The 28,000-nt window shown below is 57.8% G+C and overlaps 1 protein-coding gene across 3 annotated transcripts; it reads left to right on the forward strand.

The window, feature by feature from the left end:
* Nucleotides 1-112: 112 nt before the first annotated feature.
* KIAA1522 (KIAA1522 ortholog) lies at nt 113-27,989 on the forward strand. Of its 3 annotated transcripts, none has more exons than XM_026516770.4 (7): nt 113-451; nt 21,262-21,432; nt 21,512-21,567; nt 21,860-21,983; nt 22,580-22,696; nt 22,787-25,351; nt 25,775-27,989. In XM_026516770.4, exons 1-7 carry the CDS (start codon nt 217-219, stop codon nt 25,795-25,797), a joined length of 3,291 nt encoding a protein of 1,096 aa, XP_026372555.1. In that variant the 5' UTR covers nt 113-216; the 3' UTR covers nt 25,798-27,989. The 3 variants fall into 3 exon arrangements, with proteins under 3 accessions (XP_026372555.1, XP_026372556.1, XP_057161438.1); XM_026516771.4 differs by lacking the exon at nt 113-451 and adding an exon at nt 9,933-10,121; XM_057305455.1 differs by lacking the exon at nt 113-451 and adding an exon at nt 19,058-19,262.
* Nucleotides 27,990-28,000: the final 11 nt, after the last annotated feature.

Genomic DNA, 28,000 nt, shown 5'->3' on the forward strand with positions numbered 1-28,000 from the left:
CGGCTGCCGGCAGGCCTCCGCGCCCCGCCCGCCGCCCGGCCCGCCCCTCCCGCGCCGCTCCCGCCGCCCGGCCGCTCCCCGCGGGCTCCGCTTCCGCCGCCCAAACTTTTCTCCCGCGCGTCTCCCAGCGGCGGCCGCCTGCCCGCGCGCCCGCGCCGCACATGGGTGCCCCGCCGCAGGGGGCCTGACCCCCGCCCGAGGTCCGCCCACCGCGCCATGGCGGCCAGCGCGCCCCCCGCCGCACCTGCGGCAGACGAGCCGGGGGGCCCGGGCGGCCCCCCGCGCAGGAAGAAGTCCCGCTCCGGCGCGTCCGGCCTCCGCCGCGCCTTCAGCTGGCTGCGGGGCAAGCGGCGCAAGAAGAAGGCGGCGGGGGCCGAGGGCGCCGAATCGGCCGCCCCCCGGGCCAAGAAGGCGGACGACAAGGCCAGGCGGGCCAAGGGTAAAGGCCGAGGTAAGGCGGCGCGGCACCTGGGCTGCGCGCCGGGCGGCGCCGAGGGTGCGGACGGGGTGGCTCCGCCGGGGGTACGCGGCGTGTTGGTGGGGTGAACCCCTAGGCGCCGAGGTACTGGGGAGCGGAGAGCCCGGGGCTCAGCCCGAGCACCCCCATTCTACGCCGCCCCCCAGCATTTCCCAGACGCAGCCCGACCCTATTCTAGGGGGAAGGGACCCCCGGCTGGGGCAGGAATCTCCTGGCTTGAGCAGGAAGTGCTGGCAGGCTGGCTGTTGGGACGGTGAGGCAGTCCCCCCTCCCCCAGGCTCACCCAGGTTCTGCCCTCTGCTGAGTCAGGGGGTCGGAGACTTGGCTGTGGCCTGGGGCCCATGGGAGAGGCAAATGGCCTTGCGTCTCTCGTGGGGATTCCTCCGGTGCAGAAGGTCAGCTGCACTCAAAGGTGTTTCAGCCCCACAAAGGACCCGGCGTGGGGCACAGCATGCTCTTAACGGTGTTAGCTTTTCCCACCTGGCCCCCCTCACTCCCCTGGGCCAAACCGCAACCATGCACCTCCTGGGGGGGGGGGGTGAGCTCACCGGTGAGAACCAACCATGGCCCCCCTCCCCATCACTCCTTCCCCATTCCTGGTGGAAACATGCCAGTGCTGGAAGTGTGCTTACAGATGGGGAAAACTGAGGCCCAAATTAATGGAGAGTTTGTACTTAAAATACAGCCAATTCCCTGTCTCTGGGCTCTCTCTGGTCTGATGGATGGGTGGTCTGAGCAGAGGGCAGGGGTGGCTAACTTGGCCCATCCCTGCTGGCGGTCACTTTCTTTTTGAGCACTTGCTTGGTGGTTTTCTCATTTCCCCCCTCTGTTTCTGTCTCCCGTTTGAGGGGTAGGGCATGAGTCTCTGCAGGAGGGTGGGGCTCCCTTGGGGCATGCCCAGCTCCGAAGTCTACCTTTCCTCTGGCTCGAGCTGCAGTGCCAGAGGTGAGGAAATGGCGGTGTGTGCGGGCCCATCCCATTCTGTGTTTACCCTCCCAGTGTCCTTTAACCACCTCCTCTACGGGAGAATGAGAAGGAACGTTTGAGGGGTCAGGAAGAGGGTGAAAAGCCTCTTGTGTGATTGCATCCGGCCTGATCTTCCTTTTGGATGAGGGCCTTTGGCCCAGGCACAAATAGAAGTCAGGGTGCTGGGGTAGGGATGGCCTGGGCCAAGCCCTGAGGGAGGGTTTGGGTGAGGGGTGTTTCTCAGGGCTCTGCACACCCAGCTGGATGCAGAGTCTGTCCTGAGGCTGTCCCACTGGGATTCAGTCTGAAGTCATCCCCATCTCAAGAGGGCATGGGTCAGAATTGCAGCAGGATGGATTCTGGTTAGATCGTCAGGATTGGAGATAGAAGGCTAGTGGTGTACCCCAGAGCAGTGGACCCTTTTCGCCTCGGAGACCAACCTGGAGGCAGGGGCTGGAAAAGCTGACTCTGTCCGTCCCTGCTCCAACAGCCTGGGTTGGGGTCATTGGGTCAATGGTAGGCCTCCCCTTGCGTTGTGTTAGGTATCTGGTAGCACTGCGCTTTCTGGGCAGCAGGTCGCCTGATTTGAGCCCACGTGCATAGGAAACACCTCCCTGCCCCTGGCTGTTGTTTCTCTAGGTCTGGGGGTGGCCCCAGGTCTGACTAGAGGAAGTCCTGCTCCCTTGTGCTCCAGCCTCCTATTATTCCAATTGTTTCCTTGTCACCTGCCTGGCCCAACTTCTTTTCTGTTTATTAAGAGAAATAAATCCGATCTCTCTAATCTCCATTGGCACTGCTGGTCAGGAAGGGGAAGCCCAAAGAAGGCTTAACTCTTTCTGGGGAAAATGTTCAGAATGGAGACTGGGGGAGATGGGAAGGAGGAAGATACAGAAAATTCCTGAGAGGTCAGGGGCCTTGGCTTGGAAGCTCCCCCATCCCAGTCTCTGAGATGCAGGTCGTGGCTCCCCTAATCTGACTTTTCTACAGTAAGTTGGGAAAACTGAGCTTGGAGTCGAATTTTGAGCCCTTGTCTTCCAGGACCACCCTGCACAGACTTAGAAAGAAAAGAGAGGAAATCTGACAGTTACCGATTATTCTGAATGTGCCAGGAGCCCTGCATCCATTAGCTCACTTGAGCCCCTTTGCAGATGAGAAAATTGAGGCTCAGGGACAGTGAGTGCCTCATTTGCCCAAACTGGGATTCGAACTCAAACCATCTGCCTCCAGAACTGGTACTGTTTTCATGAAGAGGATATGCGGGTGGGACACAGACCAGCGGGTAAGGCTGACAGATCTTCTCATCCAACCCATTCTACAGATGGCAGAAGGCCCAGAGAGAAGTGAGGGGAGCTGACAGAGTGGGAGGAGTAGGAGAGTCGGGCAAATGCGAGTTCAAATCCTGGCTCCGTCGCTAGCAAGCCCGTGACATTGGGCAGCAGCCTCTCTGTGACCCCACTGATTCCATTACTGTCTCAGGGAAGAACGGGGACCTTCTCACAGGGGTGACCCTCTGGCTGGACATGGCCTTGGTGGGTCCGTGACTCCAAAATTTCTATCTCTGTAAGATTCTCACAGGAGCGAATGTGGAAGTTAGAGGAACATGAAATCACCACAGAAATGCAAAGGCTTGTTCTTCCTCATCACACTCATCTGAGCTCGAAGGACCCAGTCTGGAGGGAACGGGCTCAGAGGCTGACGGGACAACGCTGCTGCCCCCCCCCCCCCCCGCCCCGCCCCAGGCCTCATGATACCCGCAGATCGTGAGCCCCTCTAAGCCTCAGTTTCCTGGTCTGTAAAATAGGGAGACTCACTCCTGGCTTTACAGGGCTGTTTCAGGGGTCAAATGAGATAACAGAGATGCAAGTGCTTCGTGAACTGTGGAGAATGGTCTAGAAGGGAGCAGGTTTCCGCGGTTGTGATGCTGAGGACTTGGACATTAGCTGCTCCTTGTTTGGAAATCAACTCTCGGTTACACCTCAGATACCCATGGCGGTGATGATGACGATTGAGGGGGGAGTCCTGGAAGGTGGACTCACCCTTGTCCAACAGAAGACTCAGGCATAAGAAAAGGTAAACAAAGAAGAATCCATATTTTCCAGAAATATCACCTGGACTCTAGACAAGTATGTGGGGAGGAAGTGTTTCTGGGACAGATGCCAGGACTGGAGCCCAACAGATAACCAGGGGAGGCTCTCTGCAGGAGGTGAGCAGTGTAGAAGGAGGGCAGGGTGCTGGCTGATTTGATTTATTTATTTATTTGAGAGAGAGAGAGAGTGGGTGGAGGGGAAGAGGGAGAGGAGAGAGAGAATCTCAAGGAGACTCCACGCTGAGGGGGAAGCCGGAAGCGGGGCTTGATCCCATAACCCCGAGATCACGACCCATGCCAAATCAAGAGTCGGGTGCTCAACCGACTGAGCCACCCAGGCGCTCCGGGTGCTGGCTAATTTGAAGAAGTAACATGAAGGCTGCTTTATCAGACCCTGGCTGGGCATTTTCACGAGTGTTTTCCTTTGTCCTCACCGCAGCCTGGGAGGTGGGCAGTTATTACCATTGACACGTGAGAAAACAGGCCCAGTAGGTGAAAGTAAGTTGATCGAGGTCACTCAGCTTCATTCATTTGAAAACGACATATTCTTTATGATGTGGTGTCGGGCACTGTTCAGGGTAATGCGAATCCCTGGGACAGGACAGGCAAGGTCCCCACCTGCATGGAAATGACGTTCATGGCGTGGCAAGGACAGAAGCACTCAGTCGGCCTCCCCTTCCCCAGGCCACACTCTTGAAACCAAACAGTATGAGGCCAGATATGTTTCTGACTCTGGAGACGAGGAACCAGTAACCACTGTAGGAGTATGTAGCCCTCCTGAAGGTTCCTCTTGGGGAGTGGGCAGCGGCCGGGGGGAGGGGGGTCAGAGTACGGGTGGCTTCCGTACTGGAAGAATTGAGGTCCAGCAGATTTAACCTGAACTCTGGCCACTCAGGAGGAACTGTCCTTGGTGTGGGGTTGTGGAGAGACTCCTGAGTTTGAGTTCTGCCCCACTGTAGGCCACACATGCCCTGTCTAGACAAAGATGGGGTTTCATGGCCTCTGAGAGCCTTTCTGGTTCTAGAATTCTGGTTTGAGAATGGGCTGGGGCCATAAGGGTGGGAGCTATGCTCAGGAAAGGAGAGTCTGCCTTTTGGCCAGTCACGGGCAAGACATTGGGACCCAGTGGTCTAGGTGTTATAGTAAGGTGTGCAGGGAGAATCTGTGTGAGTAATGCCATCTCTCTCTGCTGAGGAAGGGGCCTGTGTTGCTCTTTTGTTTTTTAATTAAATTTTATTATTTATTTGTTTATTTATTTATTTTTTAAAAAAGATTTTATTTATTTATTCGACAGACATAGAGACAGCCAGCGAGAGAGGGAACACAAGCAGGGGGAGTGGGAGAGGAAGAAGCAGGCTCCTAGCGGAGGAGCCTGATGTGGGGCTCGATCCAAGAATGCTGGGATCACGCCCTGAGCCAAAGGCAGACGCTTAACCGCTGTGCCACCCAGGCGCCCCTAATTAAATTTTATTTTTTAAAAAGATTTTATTTATTTGAGAGAGAGAGAGAGAGAGAGAGAACGAGTGGGGTTAGGGGCAGAGGGAGAGGCAGACTCCCCACTGAGCAGGGAACCTGATGCCGGGCTTCATCCCAGGATCCTGGGATCATGACCTGAGCCAAAAGCAGACACTTAACCAACTGAGCCACCCAGGTCCCCCTGTGTAGCCCTTTGAAAGTAAAGTGAGGACCCAAAGGCACTTTGGGTAATGGACACTTTGCCTATCTAAGGGCAGGATAGTGTCTGTTTGCTTTTCTCCCTTTCTTTCTTTCTTTCTGGGGGCAGGCAGAGGGAGAGGGAGAGAGAGAGACTCTTAAGCAGCCTCCATGTCCCACACGGAGCCCACGCAGGGCTCGATCTCAGGACCCTGAGATCGTGCCATGAGATGAAATGAAGTCAGATGCTTAACTGGCTGCAACACCCAGGCGCCCCTCTGTTTGCTTTTCAGTAAACACTCCATGTACTTCCACATTCTGTGCCGTTGCATGCGCTGTTTCCCCTCCGCAGGGTGCGCTTGCCTTCACTTTTCTACCCACTAAACTCCCATTCATCTCTCAAGGCCAGGCGCCAGCGTCATCATCTCTGTGACAGCCCCCAGGGAAATTACTGCCTCCAGACTAGAGCAGGGTGCTTAAGGGCTTTGGAATTGGACAGTCTGTTTTTCGGGCCCCCTGCTTGGGTAGGGCCTCTCAGGGTCCTTAGCCTGGGGCCTGGACCAATGTGATTGGGGTAGGGCTCCCTCTGCTGTGGGATACATCCAGTGGGGGAGTGACTTCCATAGGGGAATCTGTCCACCTCCTCCAGGCCCCTGGGAAGGGATGGGCATTATCTGTTTCGGGTCCAGATGGGAGAGGGAGCCTCACTAAGGGATATCAAAATACTTAGTAAGTATTTAATATTAGGTAATAAGTACCTACTATGTGCCAGACATGTCCTGGGGATGAATGAGAGACAAGGTCCCAGTCTCATGAACCTCATCATCTGAGGGAGGAACCAGACACTGAACAGGTAATTAAGGGTCAAGAAGTGAGACAAAGGAGGAACAGAGTGATCCCAGGGGTGACATCAGGGATGGCTTCCCGGAGGAGGTGACACGTGAACTAAAATGGAAGGTTAAGGGGAAGCTGGGGTTGAGGGATTTGCAGTGCTGGGATCGGGCAAGGCACCTGCAAGGGGCTGGGGCCAGTTGGCGGTTTGGGTTCTGTGGGTATAGGAATCGCCATACCTCACTGTTTTGAACAGCCTGAGGGCAGGAGCTGGGTTGATGGTCCATTCCCTCTGCCCTGCCCAGCACAGGGCCTCGCACAAAGTGGCTTTGGGTAATAGGTGGGTGATCCGACATGGGCCCCAGAGCATGGGCATCTGCCGATCCTAGGTGCTCAGAGTCGATGGCCTGAGACGCCCCAGGCTGCCCTCGTGGCACACACAGATGGGCAGCCGAGGCCCAGAGGACGAAGTGTCTTACTCAAGGTCGTACAGCCAGCCAGCGTTAGAGGTGGAGTCGGAGCCCTCACCTGCCAGGCTGACCTCAGCTTCCCTACTCCTTTGTTCAGACTTCAGATGGAAAATCCCGTCCCAGAGAGGTGCCTCCACCAGGAGTGGGATGAGGTGAGCAGGAAGCTGAGGCCACGAAGGCCTCCATCCCCTCCCTTACCTCCAACACCTTCCAGGGGCTCATTCCCGCTGCCTCTCCCTCTCCCTCTTCGTGGAGGCCTCAAATCCCCACCCATGGCACACATCCCAGCGTTCTGGAAATCCCCTTCAGGCTAGGGTGGGCCCTCCCCCCACTATTCTGTCCCTCTCCTGCCTCTGAGGCAGGGCTGCCAGCAAGGTTTGCCGAACTGGGGTGGCTACATCCTGTGGCCAGCAAAATCTCCAGGAGAGGCTCCCCTTAGCCAGCTGTCCCCCGGAAGTCCCCCTCTCCCCAACCCTCAGAGCTGTCTCAGCTGCTCCTGGCCTGTCACATGCTGATGAAAACTAATGAGAGGAGGCATTGTATATTGTTTGGGCCACGCTGAAAGTGGTGGAGTGGGGAGAGCAGGTATCCACACCTCCATCTTCAGTCTGCAGAGCTGGCAGACCCCATGGCCACCTCTGGCCCCTTGGCCGACTTGGGGGAGAAGTAGGTGGCAGCAGCTTCGTGGGGCAGGAGGGGTGAAATCTTTGTCCATCTCTCCCATTATTACACCACACTGTCTCTCTGCTTTTGTGTCTCCTGCCCTCAGGGGCCGGTCCATCAAAGGTTGTCAGCTCTACTCACAGGGGGCCCAGCCCTGTGATTGGCACAAAGGGGAGACCAAGACAGTTCAGCCGGCAAAGGGTTTTTTAAACCCCAAATCTTCTGGCAAAGTGCATCATTCCCAGGAGGCCGCTGCTGCGGTCTGCTCCAGGTCGGGCCTCCTGTCTGCTTAGGATACCCCTCTCCTCCAAGTCTCTAGCTCGGCGAGGTCTGCACCACCGTTCAAGAGAGTCACGAGGCACTCAAGCCCAGTGTTGTCGTTTCCAGGTGTTCTGGTCTTCCAAACCAGCTCCTTCTTCCCACGGTTCTACCCCAGGCTCTCTTATGCTTTTGGCTGTGGGCAATACTCTTCCTCTCAGATCCTGGAGCCCGCACAGCCTTTGTAGTGAAAGAACGTGAGATTGGGACTCTTCTGCCCGCACCTGTTCACCTCTCCCAGTATGAAGTGACATCATCACCACCTCCGTCCGCAGGCAGGCCCCACGGTCTCCACTTCCACCCGCTCCGGCTCCACACCCACAGCCCGCCTGCTGCGCGCCCACCACGGCTTCGCTCAGGCTTACTCAGGGGAGGGAGGCGATCACTGTCTTGAGGAGCTTGTTTTCTGATTGGAAAGGGAGATGCCAGAAGGAACTGTTGTCTTGAGACGGGTGTTGGGATGGTGTTACACAGGGTGCTGGGGGGCCCTGGGGTGTGATCGGTTCTATCAGAGGGCAGCACTAGTGCCTGCGGGAGCACAGAGGGCTGAGCTGGGGGAGGAGGGGTGCAAGGAAGACTTCCTGGAGGAACAGACTGTTGAGGAGGGTATTGAGGAGAACGAGGAATCTTCCAGACAAAGGTGGAGGAGGAAGCAGCACATGGGAAGGCCTGGAGGCGTGCAGTGGGAGCGGTGGGGTGGTGGCGAGCAGCGTTGTGGCTGGAGCTCTGAGAATGAGAGGGGTGTGGTGGGAGATGAGGTTGAACTGGGGACAGGACAGTTGCTGCAAGGTCTCTTGCAAAGGCCAAGGCACCTGCTACCTTCCAGACATCCCTTGAAGCTCTTTGCATACCTGCTGTTGCTCAACTCGTGCCAAGGGATCTGGATGTTATCGTTGTTTTCTCTGCTCCTCCACGCCACCTTTCCTCTTTATGGGCCCCATCTGTAAATTAAGGGAATCGGGCTAGCAGATACTCTCTGAGGTCTCTTCCAGCTTTGACACTAGGGCCCTCTTCTCTGTACAAAGCAGGTGCCTGGTACACACATTTTGGTATATAGTGTATGTTTGACCAGTGTTTTCTGGATGGAAAACCCCTCAGGGACAGCATTGTTGTTAACCTCAAACTCTTATCAAGGCATGGGCCTCAAGGAGGGTGGGGATCAGCTTTGACTCTCCCATTTCTCAGGGAGGGATGTGGTGCCCTGGAACCATGGGGCATAAGAGGCAGCATAGTGTAGTTGAGGGGCTTGCCCAGTGGCAAAAAGGATGAGCGATATGGGACGAACTGAGGGCTTTGGACTCCCAGCCCAGCGGTGTCTCTGCTACACCATGCTGCCCCTAGTTGGAGAGACAGGGCACAGCAATGGTAAAGGAGAGTCACTGATCAGGCTGCTGGGCTCTGGGCACAAGGGCACTTGGGAGGACACAGAGGTAAGGACAGCCTGGCAGCCTGGAAGGTTTCTGGAAGAAGTGAAGCCTGGCCTAGGTTTGAAAAACAAAAGACTTGTACCAGGGGAGATGAGTGACAGGCACAAAGACATGGGTGGCTTCACATACATTTACCTACACACTCCATTACTTATACTCACAGCCACAATGCGACAGAGCCAGTCACAGTTACACAGGCAGATACACAAAAGCACACATCCAGACTTTGAAAACAGACTCCATACGGACATAGGCACACAGTCACACACACAGATGATGACACAGAGGGATCCAAGTGTTCAGGGTTACAGATACACAGGTACGCAACTACACAGCCACAGTCACGCATACAATTACCGACGCTCAATTACACGCACAGGCACAGATAAACTGGGGGGGTAGTAGCATGGTCAGTGGTATCGGAGTCAGTCTGGGTCTGAGTCCCAGCTCTGTAGCTTACTGCTGTTTGACTTTGGGCCAGTCAGCTGACTTCATGGAACCTCGATTTCCCCATCTGTAAAATGGGGATGATAAAAGTACCTACCTTATAGAATTGTTTTGTGGCATGAAAGCAATTATCAGAGTACCTGGCACATAGTAAGCGCTATATAAAAGGGTGCTGTTATTCCGAACACGATTACCCCAGAAATACAGTCTGATCGATACATTTGTACACACAGGCACAGAGACAGGAGATACACAGACACGTGACACTCACGGGGTGGGGGCCTGGTGGGCCCTAGCAGCAGCGGGGCTCCGGACCCCGCCTGTCTGGGGCCCTGCTCCGAGTTCTCCGGGCTTCACTGCAGTCCTCAGAGAGGCTGGGAGAGCGGGCCACCCGCCTGCCCCACCTGGTCACGCCAGCCTTTCCCGAGCGCTCTGGGTGGGGTGGCTCAGCTGGTCTCCCAGGTCCTGGGAGGGGCGGAGCCTACGGGACGCGCGCCAGGCCCCGCCCCTCCGCCGTCCCCGCCCCCGGCCCGGCCATTGGCCGCAGAGCCCGGAGGCGTGGCTGAGCTGGGGCTGGGGGCGCCTGCGGTGGCCGCCCGCGCGTCTCTCTGCCTCCCTCCCGGGGCTGCGGGCCCGGCGGCCGGGCTGGTCGGGCTGCGCTAGGGTTTCCGCGCCGGCTCCCGCGCCCGCCATGGGCAACTCACACCACAAGAGGAAGGCCCCCAGCGGCCCCCGGGCCCGCAGCTTCTGGCGGTTCGGGCGGTCGGCGAAGCGGCCGGCAGGTAGGGGCCGGGGGTGGGGGCGGGGCAGGCGGGGAGGAGGGTCTCCCTGCCGCAGCCGCCGCCACCGCTGCTGCCCCCTCCCGGGGCTTGGTGGGTGTGAGTGCGGGGGGCCGGGAATCCCCCGCACAGACCCCACCCCTCACATGCGCAAAGAGGCACACGCACATACGAATACCCACGGGCGGGCACACGTACATGTTCACAATTTTCAGGCACACATAACACCCACTCAGATGTACGGACATGTAGACGCAAAATCACATACACATTCGCACCCGCAGCATCGCTGTAGGACGCACAGACCCCGAGACACAGGTACATGTACCTAGGTATAAGGTTTATACTGCCACGCGAATTCTACCACACGCGCAGATTCACACAGTCGCACACACACACATCAGTCATGTAGGTACAGTTGCCCAGCAGCTTAGGCACACAGATGTACATACGGGTTCAGAACTGCACAATCAGCCAGACTCCCACTCTCAAGCTCAAAGACAGACCCTAAGGCGCTTGTACACACACACACACACACACACTCACACTTGTTAGCCCCCAACAGGCTGAAAGTTTGCAGGAGGGAGGGGAGACAAAGGTGCAGGGGAGAAGCAGGAAACCAGGGGCTGGAGACTCCGGGCCGCCTCCATCTGGCGTGATCGGGAGTCGGACTGGTTCTCTGGGCTCTCTCCCCGCCCCCACCTGCGTCGCCGCTGCCTCTCATCCCCCTTCCCCCCACCCGCGGTCCCCGTGGTCGCTGCCGCATGTCCCCCCTTTCAGTGCAGCCACCGAGCTGGAACGCAGCCCTTCCCGGGCGTGCTGCGGGATCCCTCCGCGGGTCACATTCCTGCCACCAAGTGGGGGGTGGGTGGAGGGGGAGAATAGAGAAAAGGCCTCCAACCTTAGGGCTGCGAAATGGGATTTCTGGTTTTCTCCAGCAGGTACGAGAGTTCAGGGTATCCCCCAGAGCCCCAAGGGGTGCTGGAGGAGGGGCTGTGGAGGGTGGCTAGTTCCCTTACCTGGCGAATCCAGAGATGGGGTAGGGGCATGGGGTAGATCTACCCTTTCCCCTGAGGAAGATAGGGGGTCCCCAACAGAGGCAGGTGTTCTTTCTGGTCTTTGGGAGTGAAAGAATTCTGGAGAAGGTGGGGTGGGGTTCCTTCTGTGGTGAGGGAATCCACCCATGTCTTCCTAGGGTGGCCCACATTCCTAGAGGTTCTGAAATGAGCCTGATGATCTCATCCCTCCACACAGGGGGTGACAGAAGAACCTGGGCTGGGAATTAGGGGGTCTGGGTTTTCAGTGTGGCTCTGGTCTGGGCTCTGGTGACCTTGAGCAGATTGCTTTCACTTCTCTGGACCTCCTGGCTCCCACAGAGGGGCCCGTTGGTGGATTTAGGGGGACGTAGTGACTTCTGGGACCCTTACAGTTCTGTCTAGCCATTTTGTGGATAAAGAGCCTGAGATCTGGAGAAGATGGGCTTGTCCAAGGTCATTTGCCAGTAGCGGTTTGAAAAATAATCATGATAATCAAAGTAACAGCCGGAAAGGGTTAATTAAGTTTTGGTGGGCTCTCCGAGGATTCCTCAGGAGGTGGATTGAGAGAGACTCCAGGACCTTCCAGTAGTCTCCCTGTCCCAGCAATCCTGAAATCCTGGATGTGTCCACCTGTCTCTCCTCTTAGATTCTGCACTGAGGGGTGGGGCTGGGGCTCCGCCTGCTCTCCCGTGGTCACTCTAATCTGATGGTTTCCTGAGAACCAACTGTGGGTCCAGACTTGTGACCATTTGTGGTGGGAGAGAGAGAGAGGTGAAGAGGCCTGTGTTCACAGTCTTGCCCACTAGTCCTTGTGCTCTTAAGTTCCTGCTGCAACTCAGGGACTAACCAGGCTTTAAGGTGGTCCTAAAAAACCAGAAAGGAATGTCAAGGCAACACAGAAGTAAGTGTGGGGGCTGGGGAATACTCAAAAGGCTTTTGGGTGAGGGTCCGTTTTAGAAGACTAGGGAGATGGTCTTAATTTGTTCTTTGAAGTAACTGCAGGGTTGGAATGAGTCCTGAATTATTGATTAAATGAGAGAGATGACCAGGAATGCACTTCAGCTCTGGGGAAATGGTCGTGAGCACAGGCATAGAGTTGAACCTGAGAGTGGAGGCTGGAGAGAAATGTAGTTGAGGCTTCTCTCTTTGCTTAGGAAGAGAAGGAGTTCCACTGTGAATGCAAGCTTCAATCCCTTTAGTCTTACTTGTGATGAGGATTCTAAGGCTTCTCCAGACTGGGCCTCTGCTGTCACGTGCCCAAGTATGGGACTGGGGTTTGAGTACTTATCCATTTGATTCATCTGGAGAAGATGAGGGAAAGAATGCAAGGCAAGCAGAGAGAGCTGGAGTCTATAGGCCATAGGGAGCCAGTGAAGGTGTTTGAGCAAGGGAGGAGCCTACGAAAGCGGTGTGTTAGGAAGATGGCGCCAGAGCCAGGACAGGTGCAGGCAGGATAGGTTGCGGGGTGGAGTGGTGAGAGTGGAAGCTCCAGAGAGCAGTAATCCAGGGGAAAGGTGGTGAGGTGAGGGCTGGGGACAGGGTGGGAGTGGAGAGGAGTGGCAGCTGCAGAGACACTGCGGAGGAGGTGGCAGAAGTGATAGGACCTGGGATTAATCAGATGTTGGGAAGAAGGGCCAGAGAGGGCTGTGAAGGCTCTGTGCTCGAGGCTGCTTGGCTGGGGGACAGTGACAGAGATAATAACTCAGAGTTAAAAATAAGGGCCTATGCTAAACCCTTTGCATTGGTTGATCCATTCGTCCCCCAACAGTCTTACAAGCTAGAAGCCATTATTGCCCCCATTTTACAGGTGGGAAAGCTGGAGCTTAGAGAAGTGAAGTCACTTGCCCAAGGCCACTCAGCAAGGAGGTAGCTGAACCGAGATTCAGAACCCAGCCTGTCAGATTCTAAAGCCTGTCCCCTTAATCAGTTCAGGAATAGATGGGTTTCTTACGATTGAGGGGCCTACAGATCGTCCGGGCAAAGAAAGCCTGAGGTCCTGGGGGTTTGGACTCCGTAGGGAGCACAGTGGAGGAAGCGCTGTGGGAGAGGGGCAGGGGTTGAGGACGAAGCATTGAAGCCCCCCAAGGGCTCAGAGGGGGAGCAGGTAGCAAACGGAAGGAAAACTGAGATTTAAGGAACAATTGGTCCATCGGACCAGTGCCCTTGGATGGAAGGGAAGGGTAAGGGTGGGGGGACAGGGAGAGGCCTTCTCACTGCTGGAAAGATACTGTAACCTGCTGGGATCGTTTGGTCTCGGATCTCAGGAATCCAGCCCCACCCACCCCTCCCCAGGCCCACTGGGCATCTGGTCCTGGGCAGTTTGGGGGATTGGTGGAAAATGTGAATTGGGAGCCAGGGAGCGTCCCCCACCATACCACCCTCTGTTTCCCAGACATTGTACTGTCAGGTTTATACACCCCCCCCCCCACCATGGCCCCCCTTGCACCACCCCACCCCTGCCATGGCCCCCCTTGCAGATGAGGAAATTGAGGGAATCGACTAAGTTATTGGTGGAGTCAGACCACCTGGAATTCTTTTTTTTTTTTTTTTAAAGATTTTATTTATTTATTTGACAGAGACAGCCAGCGAGAGAGGGAACACAAGCAGGGGGAGTGGGAGAGGAAGAAGCAGGCTCCTAGCAGAGGAGCCTGATGTGGGGCTTGATCCCAGAACGCCGGGATCACGCCCTGAGCCGAAGGCAGACACTTAACGACTGTGCCACCCAGGCGCCCCTGGAATTCTTTTCTTCCCTCCCCCTGCCTCTGTACCTGGAGCGCCAGGGGCCTTTGGTAGGTCCCAAAGCTGGGAAAAGTACCCCTCCTCTTATCTCCCCCAACCCGAGTGTCTCCCTGTCTCCTCCACTTTCATGGAGGAGTGGTGAGAGTGGAAGCTCCAGAGAGCAGTAATCCAGGGGAGAGGTGGTGAGGTGAGGGCTGGGGATGGAGCCAAGTCTCCTCCAGGAAAGTGGAGGAGACTTGTGACCAACTGTATGTCTGAACTTGGTTGTGGAAACCCTGGGCTTCCAGACAAGGGGCTGGACTGGCCCTCTCTGGTCTGAGGGATCTGAGATAAGGTGAACCTCCTTGCTGCCCCAGGCCCTGACCCAAAGTGGGGGACCACTACCCTCCTGGGGACAGAGCCCTACATTCTGAGGGATCTTTAGAGATCGGCTCGCCAGCCCTCCCATCTCACAGATGAAGACACTGAGGCTCGGAAAAGGGCACGGCCTGGCTCAGCATCGTGCTGCAGTTGAGGGGCAGGGAGAGCTCAGACCTGAGGCTCCCGACTTCCTGGGCTGTGGGGTCTCTGGTCTGGCCCTGAAATTCTCTTCCTTCCCAAACGGAAGGGTTAGGGCTAGGTCACTGACGAGCTGATAGGGAGCTCTTGTTCAGTGTCCCTTATCAGACCTTATCTTAATAATGGTCCTTAATGCCACTTGGGATTTGAAGAGAGCTCCGGAAGTGGGTGGGTGAGGAGGCCTCTGGTGGCATGGGAAGAACAGGGTTCTGCAGCCAGTCAGAGCTGCGCTCGCACACCCTGACTCTGCCAGTTACTGGCTGTGTGACCTTAGGTGAGTCACTGACCCTGAGGGAGTGCCTCTGTATGGCGAGCAGGACTTAGTGAGACCACATGAGTCTCAGTTCGTTGGCACTCGATAAACGCGAGTTTATTATCGTGTTGTGCGTGGAGAGGCAGAGGGGCCTGAGAGGGACCTTTACCCATCCCTCTACCTTGGAGACGCAGAGGCTCTGAGCATAACACTTTGTGTTTGCACTTGGCTGTGTGGCTTTGGCTTCCCCAGGCACTCCGTAAGGGGGGGTGAGTCCTACTTTACAGAGGGAACTGAGGCCCAGAGAGGCTGATTCGTTTGTCCGAGGCCTCTCTAATCCAGACTCCTGACTCCCAGGCCTTTCCTCTCTGGACTTCATTGTGGCTGCCTCTCCCGCCATCTGTAAAATAGGGATAATCGTGCCTTGAAGGAACAAAGGAAAGGGCTCTTGAAAATTCAGACTTGCGCCCTGGCCGAAAGAGATTATTAGGTCATTGTCAGGAGCAGATACTGACCCGGAAACTCGTTATGACATTTGTTAACATTATCGTAGTTAATTCCTCCCTGCACTGCTGCTGGTTCCCCCAGGCGCCCAAGGCCTGGGATCCTCCTTTCCTTGTCAGGGGCACTCCCTGCCCCCCCATATTTACCTTAGAACCGGCCCGTCAGCTCTGCAGCTCTGCTCTAGGGTGGAGCTTCCCACTGATGGAAGGAGGGACGGGGATTTCCCTTCGTAGAGGTGGGGTGTAGAACTCCCCCTCTTTGGGCAGGAATTGAGGTTGCAGCCCCCCGATCCCGTAAACTTCCTCAGACTTAAGACCATGATAAACATTGGATGCAGACCCAAGTTTGACTGTGGGTTCTGTCACTTCCTGGTTGGGTGACCTTGAGCAAGTCACTTTCCCTGGAGCCTCCCTGTATGCATTTGTAAAAAGGGGAAGTCTTACATGGCTTTTAGGTGTCTTGTCAGGTGTTCCATGAGACAGAAGAGAAAGAGAAACCTTCCCCTGAAGGTTTTTGTGGTGTTCATGTCCCTTTGTCTTATCTCTAAGAAAATAAAATCTCCATGTGTTCTGGGTCTGCTCCTATCGGAAGGGCCTGGTTTGTTTACCATGACAGAGGGGTTGAGACTTTAGGACCTCTGAACACTCTGAATCCTGGCTCCTGGGCTGGCCTGCGGTCAAATATGGGGGTGGGGGAGCGGGGTCAGGCCCAGGCCCGGAGGGTTCCAGCTCCTGAGCAAGGCCACCTGGGCAGCTGTGCCCTCCCCCCTCATTCCTCTTCCCTGAGTCAGGCCTGCCTGGCTGTGGGCGCGCCCCCGCCCCCGCCCCTTGCTCTGGAATGGGGCAGGTTGAGGCCTCACCCCGTGGAGGATGTTGCCAAGACAGTGTGTACGCGTGCGCACAAAGGTGCACTTGGCCTTGGGGGCTGGGGGCTCCCTCCCCCTTTCCTCCCTGTCCCCAGGCTCAGGAAAGCCCCAGAGTGGTGGGTGCATGCACCGGCCTTTGTGTACACACAGCCACCTGGCTGGGCCCCGCGTGAGTCTGCAGGCCTGCTCGTGTATGAGGAGGACCTGGATTAGGGTGGCCTGGGTGTGCTTTGTGGATGTGGTCCTGAGAGCACACACCTGGGGGGGCGGTGGCAGTGGGACATTTAGGAGGGCCTTGCACACTGAACCTCTGCTGGTGGACTGGATCTGAGCTCCCGAACTGGGCCTGTGTGCTTCCCGGTGTGCCCTTCATGGGAGGGGTGTGGCCAAGAGCAAGGTGTCTTCTCTGATCCAGGAAGCTTCCTTCCTCAGGCAGGTGGGGGAGGAGGGGAGGCGGAGGCTGGTGGTGAGCTTCAGCCCCAGGCTGCACCTCCAGACTGTGCCAGGGCAGAAGGTCCTGGAACAAGGACTCTAAATGTGGCCTTGGGCGAGGTCCTTCCACTCTCTGGGCCCCAGTTTCTTTGTGAGGAGCCTGCCCTCGCCCTGAGACGCAGGTCGCGGAGCCCCTCCCTAAGCACGTCACAGGTGTGTGGATCTGAGCCTTGGGTGGCTCAGAGAGACCGCACGCTCTGGCCAAGCTGTGGGTGTGTGTGTGGGGGTGTTGCTGGAGCAACCAGATGTTATCAGACGTGAGAGCCTTGGGTCCTCTGGGAATTTGCAGCTGTGGCCCTGACTGCCAGCTGGGGCCTGGGACCTTGAGCTGATGTTCCCCCACGCCATGAGTGGAGCTCAGCCCTGAGTTCACGGTTAGGGGGAAGCTGAGGATGACTGTGTCCTGCGTGGTTAAAGCCTTCTGTGTTGGAGCCAGCCAGAGCTTGGGAAGTCACCTAGCTCTCCGAGCCTCACAGGTCCAGGATCAGTTCCGGGAGAGTATGTTTGAGACCTTGCCTCGAAGGGCTGTTGTTGTAAGACTCCTGAGGGCACAGACGGTTTGCCTTCCCCCAACCCCTGGCGTTAATCACCCTGCAAGTGGGGGGCTACTGCTCTTCGGGGTGGATGGGTCTGACCTAAGAGAGGGACAAGGGGAAGATGTGGCCAAGAAACCTCGACTTCTGGGGATGATAGGGTCCCTCAGCCCTTCGGAGGGGAGATCAGGTTTGTAGCTCACACACAAGACAGCACAGCTTTTGGGTTCACGTCGTCCTGAGGGCAAATGCCACCTTGCCCTTCCCAGTCGCCCTTTCTGGCCTCTATGTCCTCATCTGTCAAATGGGGATAAAAGTGCCTCCTTCTTGGGATTGTTGTTCAGATTTCAGTGATTTGTGGATTCACTACTACCGGCTGCACAGACGTTGTACACATGGGGAGGGGGCTTGTTTGCGGCCTGGGAGCCCCTGTGAATTCTTAGCGACTCAGGGAGAAAGGTGCTGTGAGACAGCGGTGTCCCCAGGGCAGTTTGGGCAGTTTGGGGACAGCGCTTCGCAGACTTTCTCTTCCACAGCCTCAGCTACTTTTGCTGGAGTTGCCCAAGGGGATCTCTTAGCACTGTCATTACCCAGATTAACCTTCCATGCTGACCTTTGGGGCCCCACCCGACCAGGCTTCTGCCCTTTTCTCCCTTGCTCACCATATTTCCACCCCACTGGCCTCCGTTTTCTGTTCTGAGACACCTCCCCCCGCCCACTCCTGCCTCGAGGCCTTTACACTTGCTGCTGTCTCTGTCCAGAAGGCTGTGTGCCGAGCACTTGCCCTGGCCGGCTGGCTTCCTTCGCCTCGTGCAGGTCTCGGTTCCCATGGCCTTTCCTTAGACTTTCCTTCCTGCTCCCTAGAGGAACCCCCTTCCCCATCATAGCTCCTCAGTCTTCACTGATCTAAAATTGTATTGTTAGGCTACCTCCTTGATGTATTTGTCAAACGTTTATTGAACTCACAGTATGACAGGCACTGATTTAGGTGCTAGGGTGAGCAACCTGAAGTTCCCCTCCCTTCGTGATAGCCCCCGCTACTACCTTAATAAATACTTTCTGATGGAACGAATGGTACAGCAGTCTTATAAGGAGGAGTTTGTTGGTCTTGTTTCCATATGAAGTCATGACTTGTGTGTGACGGAGCTGAATTTGAACTTGGAGCCGACTTCCCTCCAGGGACCTCCGCCTACCCCTCATTTTTACTGCGCTTACCTGTGATCGGGTTTTTTTTGGCTAATTCTGTTCTCTCTGCCGGGTGACCCAACAGTCACCAGGTCACAGAGTGGGGCCAGTGGGAAGGGTCCTGGGCTGGAGGAGCAGGGGATATACGATGAAGCCTGCCTCTGCTGTGTGACCTTGGAGAGTTCACAGTGCTTCTCTGGGCTGCTGCCCACATGAGCAAAGTGGGAAGAAGGTTCTTTGGAAAGCATGGGTCTGAACATACAGACAAGCAGTTGTTCCCAGCAGCCACTGTGTTTCTGCTCTGGACATCTCCCTGGCTTCTCAGTGTCCCTGTGTCCTGGGCTGGCTCCCACCCCTCCCTTTGCCAGTGGCCTTGCCATCACAGGCAGTTCTGGGCTTCTGCCAGGCTGTTTCACCTCTGAGTTCCTTCTCCAGGGAGTGACCCTCACCGGCCAGGAGGACTTGGGGATGGGCATCGTGCCAGGTGTAGTCTAGTGGCTCTTCCACCCACCATCTGGCCGCTGGGACCCCTGCCATGGCTTTGGCTCCTGACTGTTTAGAAAAGGACTTGGGGATGGGTTCGTCGTCTGCCCCCCGGGACTGAGTATCTTCAGCCCTGCTAGTCATACTCTCCACCAGAGCCAAACATCCGCAGACTCCCGTCCTCAGTTTCCCCGGTCAGAATCTGGGATGGTTCCTGCCTCTGCGCTCCACTTGAGGGGCGGGGTTGGTGGGTGGGCGGGATCAGCGGCGCAGGTGGGAGGAGGACCTGGAGAGCAGCCCCTCCCCCTCCCCTGCCTGGAGCCGGCTCTGCAGCTGGGCGGGCGACTCGCGCCACTCGGTGCTGGGTTATGGTGAAGGCGGTGCCCGGCGTTCCGGAGAGGTCGGAATAGGGAAGGGCCCTAGTGGCGCCCGCAGTCATGGTGGTGTTCCTGGGCCGCCGCCTCCCGGTGCTCCTTGGGCTCTTTAAAAAGAAGGGTGAGTGGGTGTGGCTGGGGAGGGGGAGAGGAGGGACCCCTACACCTCCATTTGCTAGGCCCTTCTGTAAAAAGGGGGATCAAGGCCGAGGAAGGGTGAGGGGTGGGGGATGGGGAGCAGTAATGAGGCCAGACTGCCCCGTCCTCCACTGTGCCTTTGTCCAGCGGCTTTCCCGCTGCCTTTGTCTGGGCCCTGCTTGGCTGGTTTTGGGAGGATGGATCCAGGTGTCTCTGACCTTGAAGCCTGCAGCCCTTGGGAGAGACTGCTCCCTCCAGGGGTACCCACACTGTACTGGGTGCATCCTAATACCTCAGTTCTGAGAGGCACAGCACCCAGCTGACCCCCAGGTCAGTCAGTGTGTGTGGGAGGATGGGATGTGGGGAGCAGAGTAGAGAGGAAAGTAGTGCCCCTGGAATTTGGAGCCCGATCATGGAAATGCTGCTTAGAGGTGGAGGGCTGGTGGGTGGAGAAGTTTTGGAGGGAGGGGGTCCCTGCCGGCTTTCAGCTTCTAGGAACTGGACTTTCAGACCTGGATTAAGACATGGGGGCCAGAGTTTATTGGAGTTTTTTTGGGGGGCGGGCAGAGGGTCCTCAGTTTGAGTGAGCCTGGAGTCCCCTCTGGGAACCTGGAGTTTAGTCCTAGTCCTTGGGCTGACTCTGATTTGCTGGATGGCCTTAGGCAAGGCCTTTCCTTTTTGATCCTGTTTCCCCAACTTGTAAGATTCAGGGATTGCTCAGTGGGTTGGGTTGTCCGGAGACCTAGGAGCTCTGACCTTGTAAGGTTGCTGCAGGTTCCCTGGGCAGGAGCTGGCTGTTGAAGAATGGGCTGAGGAAGGAGGAATGGGCAGGTGTCCGAGCTGAAGACCCTGATCATGGGGTGTGGCCCTTTAAAGGGCCTGTTTTGTTCCTGCCCCTCTACAAGGTGCTGCCAAGGTCACATGATCCTCCCAGTGCTTTTGCTTATGTTGTGGGTTCCATTTAAAGGGGGGCTGGGGCTGCAAAGTGCTGACACAGCCCCTCATTCCCAGGATTAGATGACCAGCTTCCCCATGGGCGGGGCCTGTAACAGGATCCTTTGTAATGGATCCCTGGCTCCCCTGCACCAGGGGCTGGGGCCTCCACGAGAGGGGGATGCCTGGGACTGTTCTCCCAAGAGAGGCTGGGGCTGCCTTGTCTGGGGGTGGAGGGCCCCGGGGCCGCCTTCTCCCCTCCCCTGGCCATCCTTCCATTAAGGGACAGCCACATGGGTGAGTAGGGGACACAGAGGCCACGTCCCTGGTTTGTCCCTCCTCCCAGGACTTCCGGGAATTCTGGTTAGGACCCCTGCTAGCCCACAGCCCTTCCTAGTGTCCCACACGGTGTCTTCCTGCGCCTGGGCCAAGGGGGTGTGTGAAAGGGGTGGTTGGTTTTCCGTAAAGTGGAGCTTGGGGTGTGGAGACACGAGAAATGTATTCGCTATGGGCTATGTGTATATTGGGGTACTTTGTGTTGGGCCCTGAGTGACGTGTGGACACACAGTTGTGTGTATATTTGGGTTCTGTTTGTATATGTACGGAAATGGGGACTGTGGATGTTGTGTATATATGTGGGGGCTGGGCGTGTTCTCTGGGGCCCCTGTGTTTGATGTTGGTCGCCGACGTGTTTATACTTGGGTGCTGTTCGTTTGTGTAGAGCCTGAAGCCTGTGGGTGTCGTCCGCCTGTGTGGGGGGCTTGTGTGCCCTGGGTATGGTGCCCTGTATGGTGCCCTTTGTGCGGTGTGGGTACTCAGATACAAGCACGCTTGGGTGCAGGTCGTACACGTACGTGGGGGCTGTACGTATTGAGTGTGTAACTCAGACCTGTGAGTTGTGTGTACAGATTGCTGGAAGTGGGCATTGCATGTGCGTCCAGGGCCTGTGTGCAGTCTTGGGACGGCGGGTGCTGTTGTTGTGGGGCCCGTGCATCCCCAGGACCCAGATGCCCTCAGGCCTCACTTCTCTTCCTCCTCTGTTCCCCTAGGCTCTGCCAAGGCTGAGAGCGACAAACGTCTGAGTGTGGGGCCTGGCCAGGGGCCAGGGTCTCTAGTGGATGAGCACCAGGACAATGTCTTCTTCCCCAGCGGGCGGCCGCCTCACCTGGAAGAGCTGCACACACAGGCCCAGGAGGGTCTCCGTTCCCTACAGCACCAAGGTACCTTCTCCCCTCCAGGACTACTCTTGGCTCCCAAGGTCAGGGGCTTAGCCCAATGTACCTTTCTGGTGTCTTCCAGAAAAACAGAAACTGAATAAGGGTGGCTGGGACCATGGAGACACCCAGAGCATCCAGGTGAGCCCTGTCCCCAACCCGGTCCTGACCCTGCTTTTCCCTCCCTGCTTAATCTCTGGCAAGTAGGTCTTTGCACGCTTCTGGATCTCAGTATCCTTGTATTGCAAAGGGGTCGACTCGATGACCCCTAAGGGCCAGTCCAGCTGATGTCTGCTCAGTGCTAGGTGAAGCCAGGGAGAATCAGAGTCCAAAGCTCCAAGGGGGGGGGCCCTGAAGAGGCAACAGCAAGAGGCCCCCATAGGCTTCTGGGGTGGTCTGAGGCCAGGGCCTCATCTCCTTCTTCCCCCAACAGTCTTCCCGGATGGGGCCGGACGAGGATAGCATCTCCTTCTGCAGCCAGACCACGTCCTACACGGCTGAGAGCTCCACAGCAGAGGACGCGCTCTCCATCCGCTCAGAGATGATCCAGCGCAAAGGTGTCTGCTCACCAGCCTGGGTTCTTGGACGGGGCGGAGGGGCGGTGGGCACGATCTGGGGTCCCAGCCCCTGTAGCTTTCCCCTTTTCCTCCTAATCTAGCACCTCCCAAGGCTCTGTGAGTTAGTGAATTCAGGAAACACAGTATCCTGTGTCTTCTTGGAGACTCGTGCCCACGCACCGCAAAGCAGGACCTTAGGAGTCAGGAAACCTGGTTTTGGGCCTGGCGTTGCTACTTCCCAGCTGTGTGACCTTGGGCCAACCCTCAGCCACTCCAGTCTTCCGTTTGATGTTCTATAAAAACGAGGATAAGAGTACTTACATTATCGGAATGAATGCCAAGCGTTTAGCATGCTGACTAACACATAATAATTGTTCACTAAATGGAAATTATCCTCGGCCTAGTGAAGCCTTCCAGAAGTTGTACGGAAAAGAAGTGTTTAGCTTTGTTTAACCTAGCTTTGCCCACGCCTACCTGATTATGGAAATTTTTTTTTTTGCAGCGCTCTTATTAGTTATTCTACGAAAGCAGTGCTCTCTGCAAAATGTGCCCTGAGACCTGCTCTAATGGTTTCTCTCCCCTGGACTGGCCCCCAGGTTCTACCTTCCGACCCCATGACTCATTTTCCAAATCATCTGGGAAGTCGGGGCGGCGGCGCCGGGAGAGGCGGAGCACGGTGCTGGGACTGCCGCAGCACGTGCAGAAGGAGCTCGGTGAGCCCCGGGATGGGAGGCAGCGGTGGGGGGGTGGGGAGCTCTGGCCGCACCCTCTGCTGACTCCCACGTCCTCCCTGTCCCTCGCAGGCCTGCGGCATGAGCGTGAGGCACCAGGTACCCCTCGGCCTCCTGGTCCTCGGGATGCAGTACGCATCCCCACGGTGGATGGCCGTCCCGCGGGCCCGGCCTCGGGGACCGGCGCCCGGGTGTCCCTGCAGGCGCTGGAGGCACAGGCCGAGGCTGGGGCTGAGGCGGAGGCCATGCTGCAGCGCCACATTGACCGTATCTACCGGGATGACACCCTCGTCGGTCGGTCCACGGGGGCCCGGCCCCCGCCGGTGACCCGGCCCATGTCCCTCGCGGTGCCCGGACTGACAGGAGGGGCCGGGCCTCCAGAGCCCCTGAGCCCAGCCATGTCCATCTCGCCCCAGGCCACCTACTTGTCGAAACTGATCCCGCACGCTGTCCTGCCACCCACCGTGGACGTGGTGGCGCTGGGCCGCTGCAGCCTGCGCACGCTGAGCCGCTGCAGCCTGCTGTCGGCCAGCCCGGCCTCTGTGCGCTCGCTGGGCCGCTTCTCCTCGGCCTCCAGCCCACGGCCCCGCAGCCGCCACCCTTCCTCCTCCAGTGACACCTGGAGCCACTCTCAGTCCTCGGAGACCATTGTGTCTGATGGCTCCACCCTCTCCTCGAAGGGCGGCTCCGAGGGCCGGCCCGAGGGCTCTGTGGCTAGCAGTAGTGTGGCACCCCCTCCCCAGGGGGGCAGCGGGAGGGGCTCTCCCAGCGGAGGCAGCACAGCCGAGGCCTCAGACACCGTCAGCATCCGGAGCAGTGGGCAGTTGTCCGGCCGGAGTGTGTCCCTGCGTAAGCTGAAGCGGCCCCCCCCACCTCCCCGCCGGACCTACTCCCTGCATCAGCGGGGCTCGGCGGCCCCCGATGGGCCCTTGGGGTTGCCGCCCAAGCCTGAGCGGAAGCAGCAGCCGCAGCTGCCCCGGCCGCCCACCACTGGTGGGTCAGAAGGGATGGGGGCGGCCCCCTGTCCCTCCCACTCAGCGGGCACCTGGGTGCCTGGCTTGTCTCCAGGGGGCTCCCGGCGTCCCCCACGCTCCCCAGAACGGACGCTCTCACCCTCCAGTGGGTACTCGAGCCAAAGTGGTACCCCTACCCTCCCTCCCAAGGGTCTCACCGGGGCCCCTCCTTCCCCGGGCAGGGCCCAACCCCCTAAACCAGAGCGTGTCACTTCCCTTCGCTCTCCTGGGGCCTCTGTCTCCTCCTCCCTCACGTCTCTGTGCTCCTCATCCTCTGACCCAGCCCCCTCAGACCGTTCTGGTACACAGATGTCAACCACCATGGGTGACAGGTTTGCCATACCTCCTCACCCCAAGGTGCCTGCCCCCTTCTCCCCACCCCCTTCCAAGTCCAAGAGTCCTAACCAAGCTGCCCCTGCTCCGGTTACTCCTGCCGTGGTCCCTGGGCCCGTCTCTACCACTGATATGAGTCCTGAGCCTTGGCCAACTCTGCAGACATCCCTCGTCCCACCACAGGAGTCTCCCATTGCCTCCAAAGACAAGTCACCCCCACCGTCCCCGCCCCCATCTTATCATCCTCCTCCCCCACCCACTAAGAAGCCAGAGGTGGTTGAGGCCCCGTCTGCCCCAGAGACTGCTGAGGAGCCCCTCCAAGACCCCAACTGGCCCCCACCCCCGCCTCCTGCACCCGAGGAACAGGACCTGTCCATGGCTGACTTCCCCCCACCCGAGGAGGCCTTTTTCTCCTTGGCTGGCCCTGAGCCTGCAGGCCCTTCCGACTCCCCAGAGCCTGTCAGATCCCTGGCTGCTTCATCCTCGGTTGCGGTCTCTTCCCAGAGCCAGCTGCTCGGTTCCCCAGAGCCGCCTCCAGCCCCACCAGCCCCGCCTCCTGCTGGTTCTGGCCCAGGGCTTCTGGCCAAGGTCCCTCGGAAGGAGCCGGTGGGCTGCAGCAAAGGCAGTGCGGCTCCCAGGGAGGACGCTGGTGCGCCCCTGGTCACCCCCTCGCTCCTGCAGATGGTGCGGCTGCGCTCTGTGGGCACCCCTGCGGTAGCTGCGAGCCCGGCGACCGGGCCGTCGGCCCCCCAGAAGCCGCTGCGAAGGGCGCTGTCAGGGCGGGCCAGCCCGGCACCTGCCACCTCCTCAGGGCTCCATGCCGCCGTCCGACTCAAAGCCTCCAGTCTGGCTGCCGGCAAGGACCCTGGGAGCGCCCAGCCCAATGGACCACCGGAGGCCGAGCCACGGTCTCCCCAGTCCCCTGCCTCTATGGCCAGCTTCATCTTCTCCAAGGGCACCAAGAAGCTGCAGCTGGAGCGGCCGGTGTCCCCTGAGGCCCAGGCTGACCTCCAGCGGAATCTGGTGGCTGAACTTCGGACCATCTCGGAGCAGCGGCCATCCCAGGCCCCAAAGAAGCCACCTAAAGCTCCCCCACCGGTGGCCCGCAAGCCCTCTGTGGGGGTCCCACCCTCCCCCTCCCCCACCTTTCCTCGGGCTGAGTCCCTTCCTGCTCCTCCCACCAACGGGCTCCTTCATGCTGAGGACAGGACTAAGGGGGAGCTGGCGGAGAACGGAAGTGTCGGGCAGCTGGTGGGCTCGGAGGAGCAGAAGCTGGGCCCACCTGGCTCAGGTACAGTGGACAGTGTGTGTGTGGGGGGTGGGTTCCCATCACTGGTGATGGGAAAGAGGTGCCTGAAGTCCCACTCCTAGGGATGTGTGACCGGATCTTTCAGATTTTTCTGGTCTCAGGCTGCTTGGGAAGGGCGAGCTGTCACCCTCGATAAGCTAGTGAAGGAGCCTGGTGTGTGGGGCTTTGAAGTCAGACCTACTGAGTTCGAACTCAGCTCTGCCATTTTCTGTGCTCATCCTGGCCTTCAGTCCTCACGTTAAAGGGCAGGCCGGGTGCCTGCATTAGTGAGCCAGGGCTATTGTTTGTAAAGCATCTATCTGGCTGGTGCTGGTCAATTGAGGGGGAGAGGATGTGCCTGGGGGCCATCCGGAACTGAGCTGGGAAGCCCCTTGCTGAGTGTCCCTTCCTTTTCCCCCCCTGCAGACCCACAGAAAGAGCTGGTCTGACCACCAGCACCTCGCTGGCACTGCTGACCCATCCCAGGAATACAATCTCAGGGACCTGAGCAGCTCCAAGGACGAGAGGATACGGCAGACACTTAACCTAGTAGAGAGGATGCCTGCGGCCTTAACCTTCACAGCCTTCGATATTTATGCAAGCCTGGTGTTGATCCTGTCCTCCAAGTCATCCAGCTCATGCCCCCTCCCCGCACCCCCCTGCCATGGATTGATTCCCCTCTGGCAGCTGCTGCTTGTCTTGGCCTTAGCCTCATCTTGAAGGAGGTAGCTGGTGGGAGCGGGTGGCTGCGCCCCCTGCTGGCCACGAGGCCACACAGTTGGGAGCAGAGCACCTCACTTGAGTTTCTTTCCTTTTTCCCCCCCATGTCCAAATCATGCACATACTGTAGTCCAGAATCAAAGCACTTTTGAAAAGTGGCTGCATGTCCATCCTCCAGGGCCCACGAAGCCGCTTTCCAAGGGCCTGTTTACATGGCAGCAGCATCAGTCCCCGGTAGCCAGCCCATAGCTGGGACCAGTCTGTCCCCTCCCTCCGATCCAGTTTGCCCATTTCTTAGTTCTTGGAGGTGCGCGAGTCATTGTATTCCCACAGGCTTCTCCAGGCTGGAGGCAGGAGCGGGGCTGTGGAATTCCAAAGCACAAAAGGTGCAGCAGGGGTTAGCCCTCTTGTGCCTCAACTTACCACCAACCACCCTCCTTGCCTTGCAGTTCTGCCAGGTGCTCCATGCAGGGGACAAGAAGTGGGAGACTGCCTGGGCCCAAGTGGGGGTGAGGGTGGGGGAGAAGAACCAGAGGGGCAGTCCACAGGCCCTCTGTCTTCAGAGAGTGGGAGAACAGAATTGGGAGACGTCTCAGCGGGCTCTTGGTGATGCCAGGCATCCGCCCCTTGTTTCACTTGGGCAGGCGCAACACTTTGGAGGCAGGAGCCCGTGGGCTGTGGCAAAGCTGTGTCCCTTTCAGCGGGGCAGGAAGTCCTGAGGAGGGGGGTGGAGGGGTCTGGCCAGGGGAGCGCTTGTTTGGGCAGTGGGCCCAGACCTGGCCCTACACATCCGTTCTGTGATCTTTCTCTTTCCTCGGTGCATGTTCTTTCTGCAGCTGCCTTTCAGCACAGGTGGTCTCACTGGGGGGGAGCTGACGCTGAGTGACAAGGATGGGGAGCCAAAGGTGCATTCTATTCCAGACTCTTCCCTAGTTAATGAAGGGGGTTCCGTGCTCCTAGGGTGCAGGCTGAGTGATTGCCCCCTAGCTGCCAGCCTCTGCTACTGATCTCTTCTCTAGGAATTTTAACGACATATTTTCGGCCTGTGCCCTCTAGGTAAGCCGGCTTCCCCACTGGCCCCGGCGCCTCCCTCCGTAGTAGTGTGGCTCCCACCCGGGCCACCCCTTCTGTCCTGGTCCTCTTTCCTCAACAGTGACCTGGGCTTGAGCCTGGCAGGGAGGCTCACTTTTAGCTGCTTCTCTGGAGAGACTGAAGCCCTCCCAGAACAAGAGCTGGGAATATAGGGGATGTGGTACGAGAGCCCAGCATCCTCTGGCCCTCCCTCACTACTGTCTTCTCCCTGTAGCTGTAAACCAAGGTCGTTTCCTTGCCCCGTGGGCGAGGGGGAGCAGCTGCTGGGTACCTGTTGCACTTGCCCAGCGAGCTGGGGGAAGAGGAGAGTCAGTATGCGTCAGTATGCGCTGCTCCGCTCAGAGCTCCTGACCCAGCCCCCTGGGAACCAAGACCAGGCCAAAGCCTCCGGGAGACCAGGCCCTGGCGGCAGCCCTGGACTTGCTGGAGGTGGGAGGGAGCCCAGCTTCTGTGTTTCTTGCCCTCCCCCCTTTCCCCTCCCTTGTCAATGTTACTTGAGCTCCTTATCCTCGGCTAGAATCTTCTGAGCTTGTTTCCCCACTGGGTGGGACAGAGTACAAAGGAGAAGGGAGGATCTGGAAGAGGCAACCCCTCTTTGTCCTCTGGGGTACATGAGCGCGACCTAATGCAGATGGAGACCAAAAGCCTCTGATTTTTAATTTCCATAAAAATGTTAGAGAGAGAAGTATATATATATTTCTTTAAATTTTTGAGTCTTTGATATGTCTATACAAACAATCCATTCCCTCTGCCCTGAAGCCTGAGTGAGACACATGAAAAAGCTCTGTGAGTGTTTCATTCGAAGGTGTTAATTAAATGATTAAAACTTGGCTATGGTTT

Source organism: Ursus arctos, unplaced genomic scaffold (genome assembly GCF_023065955.2).
Source record: "Ursus arctos isolate Adak ecotype North America unplaced genomic scaffold, UrsArc2.0 scaffold_32, whole genome shotgun sequence".
Taxonomy (NCBI): domain Eukaryota; kingdom Metazoa; phylum Chordata; class Mammalia; order Carnivora; family Ursidae; genus Ursus; species Ursus arctos.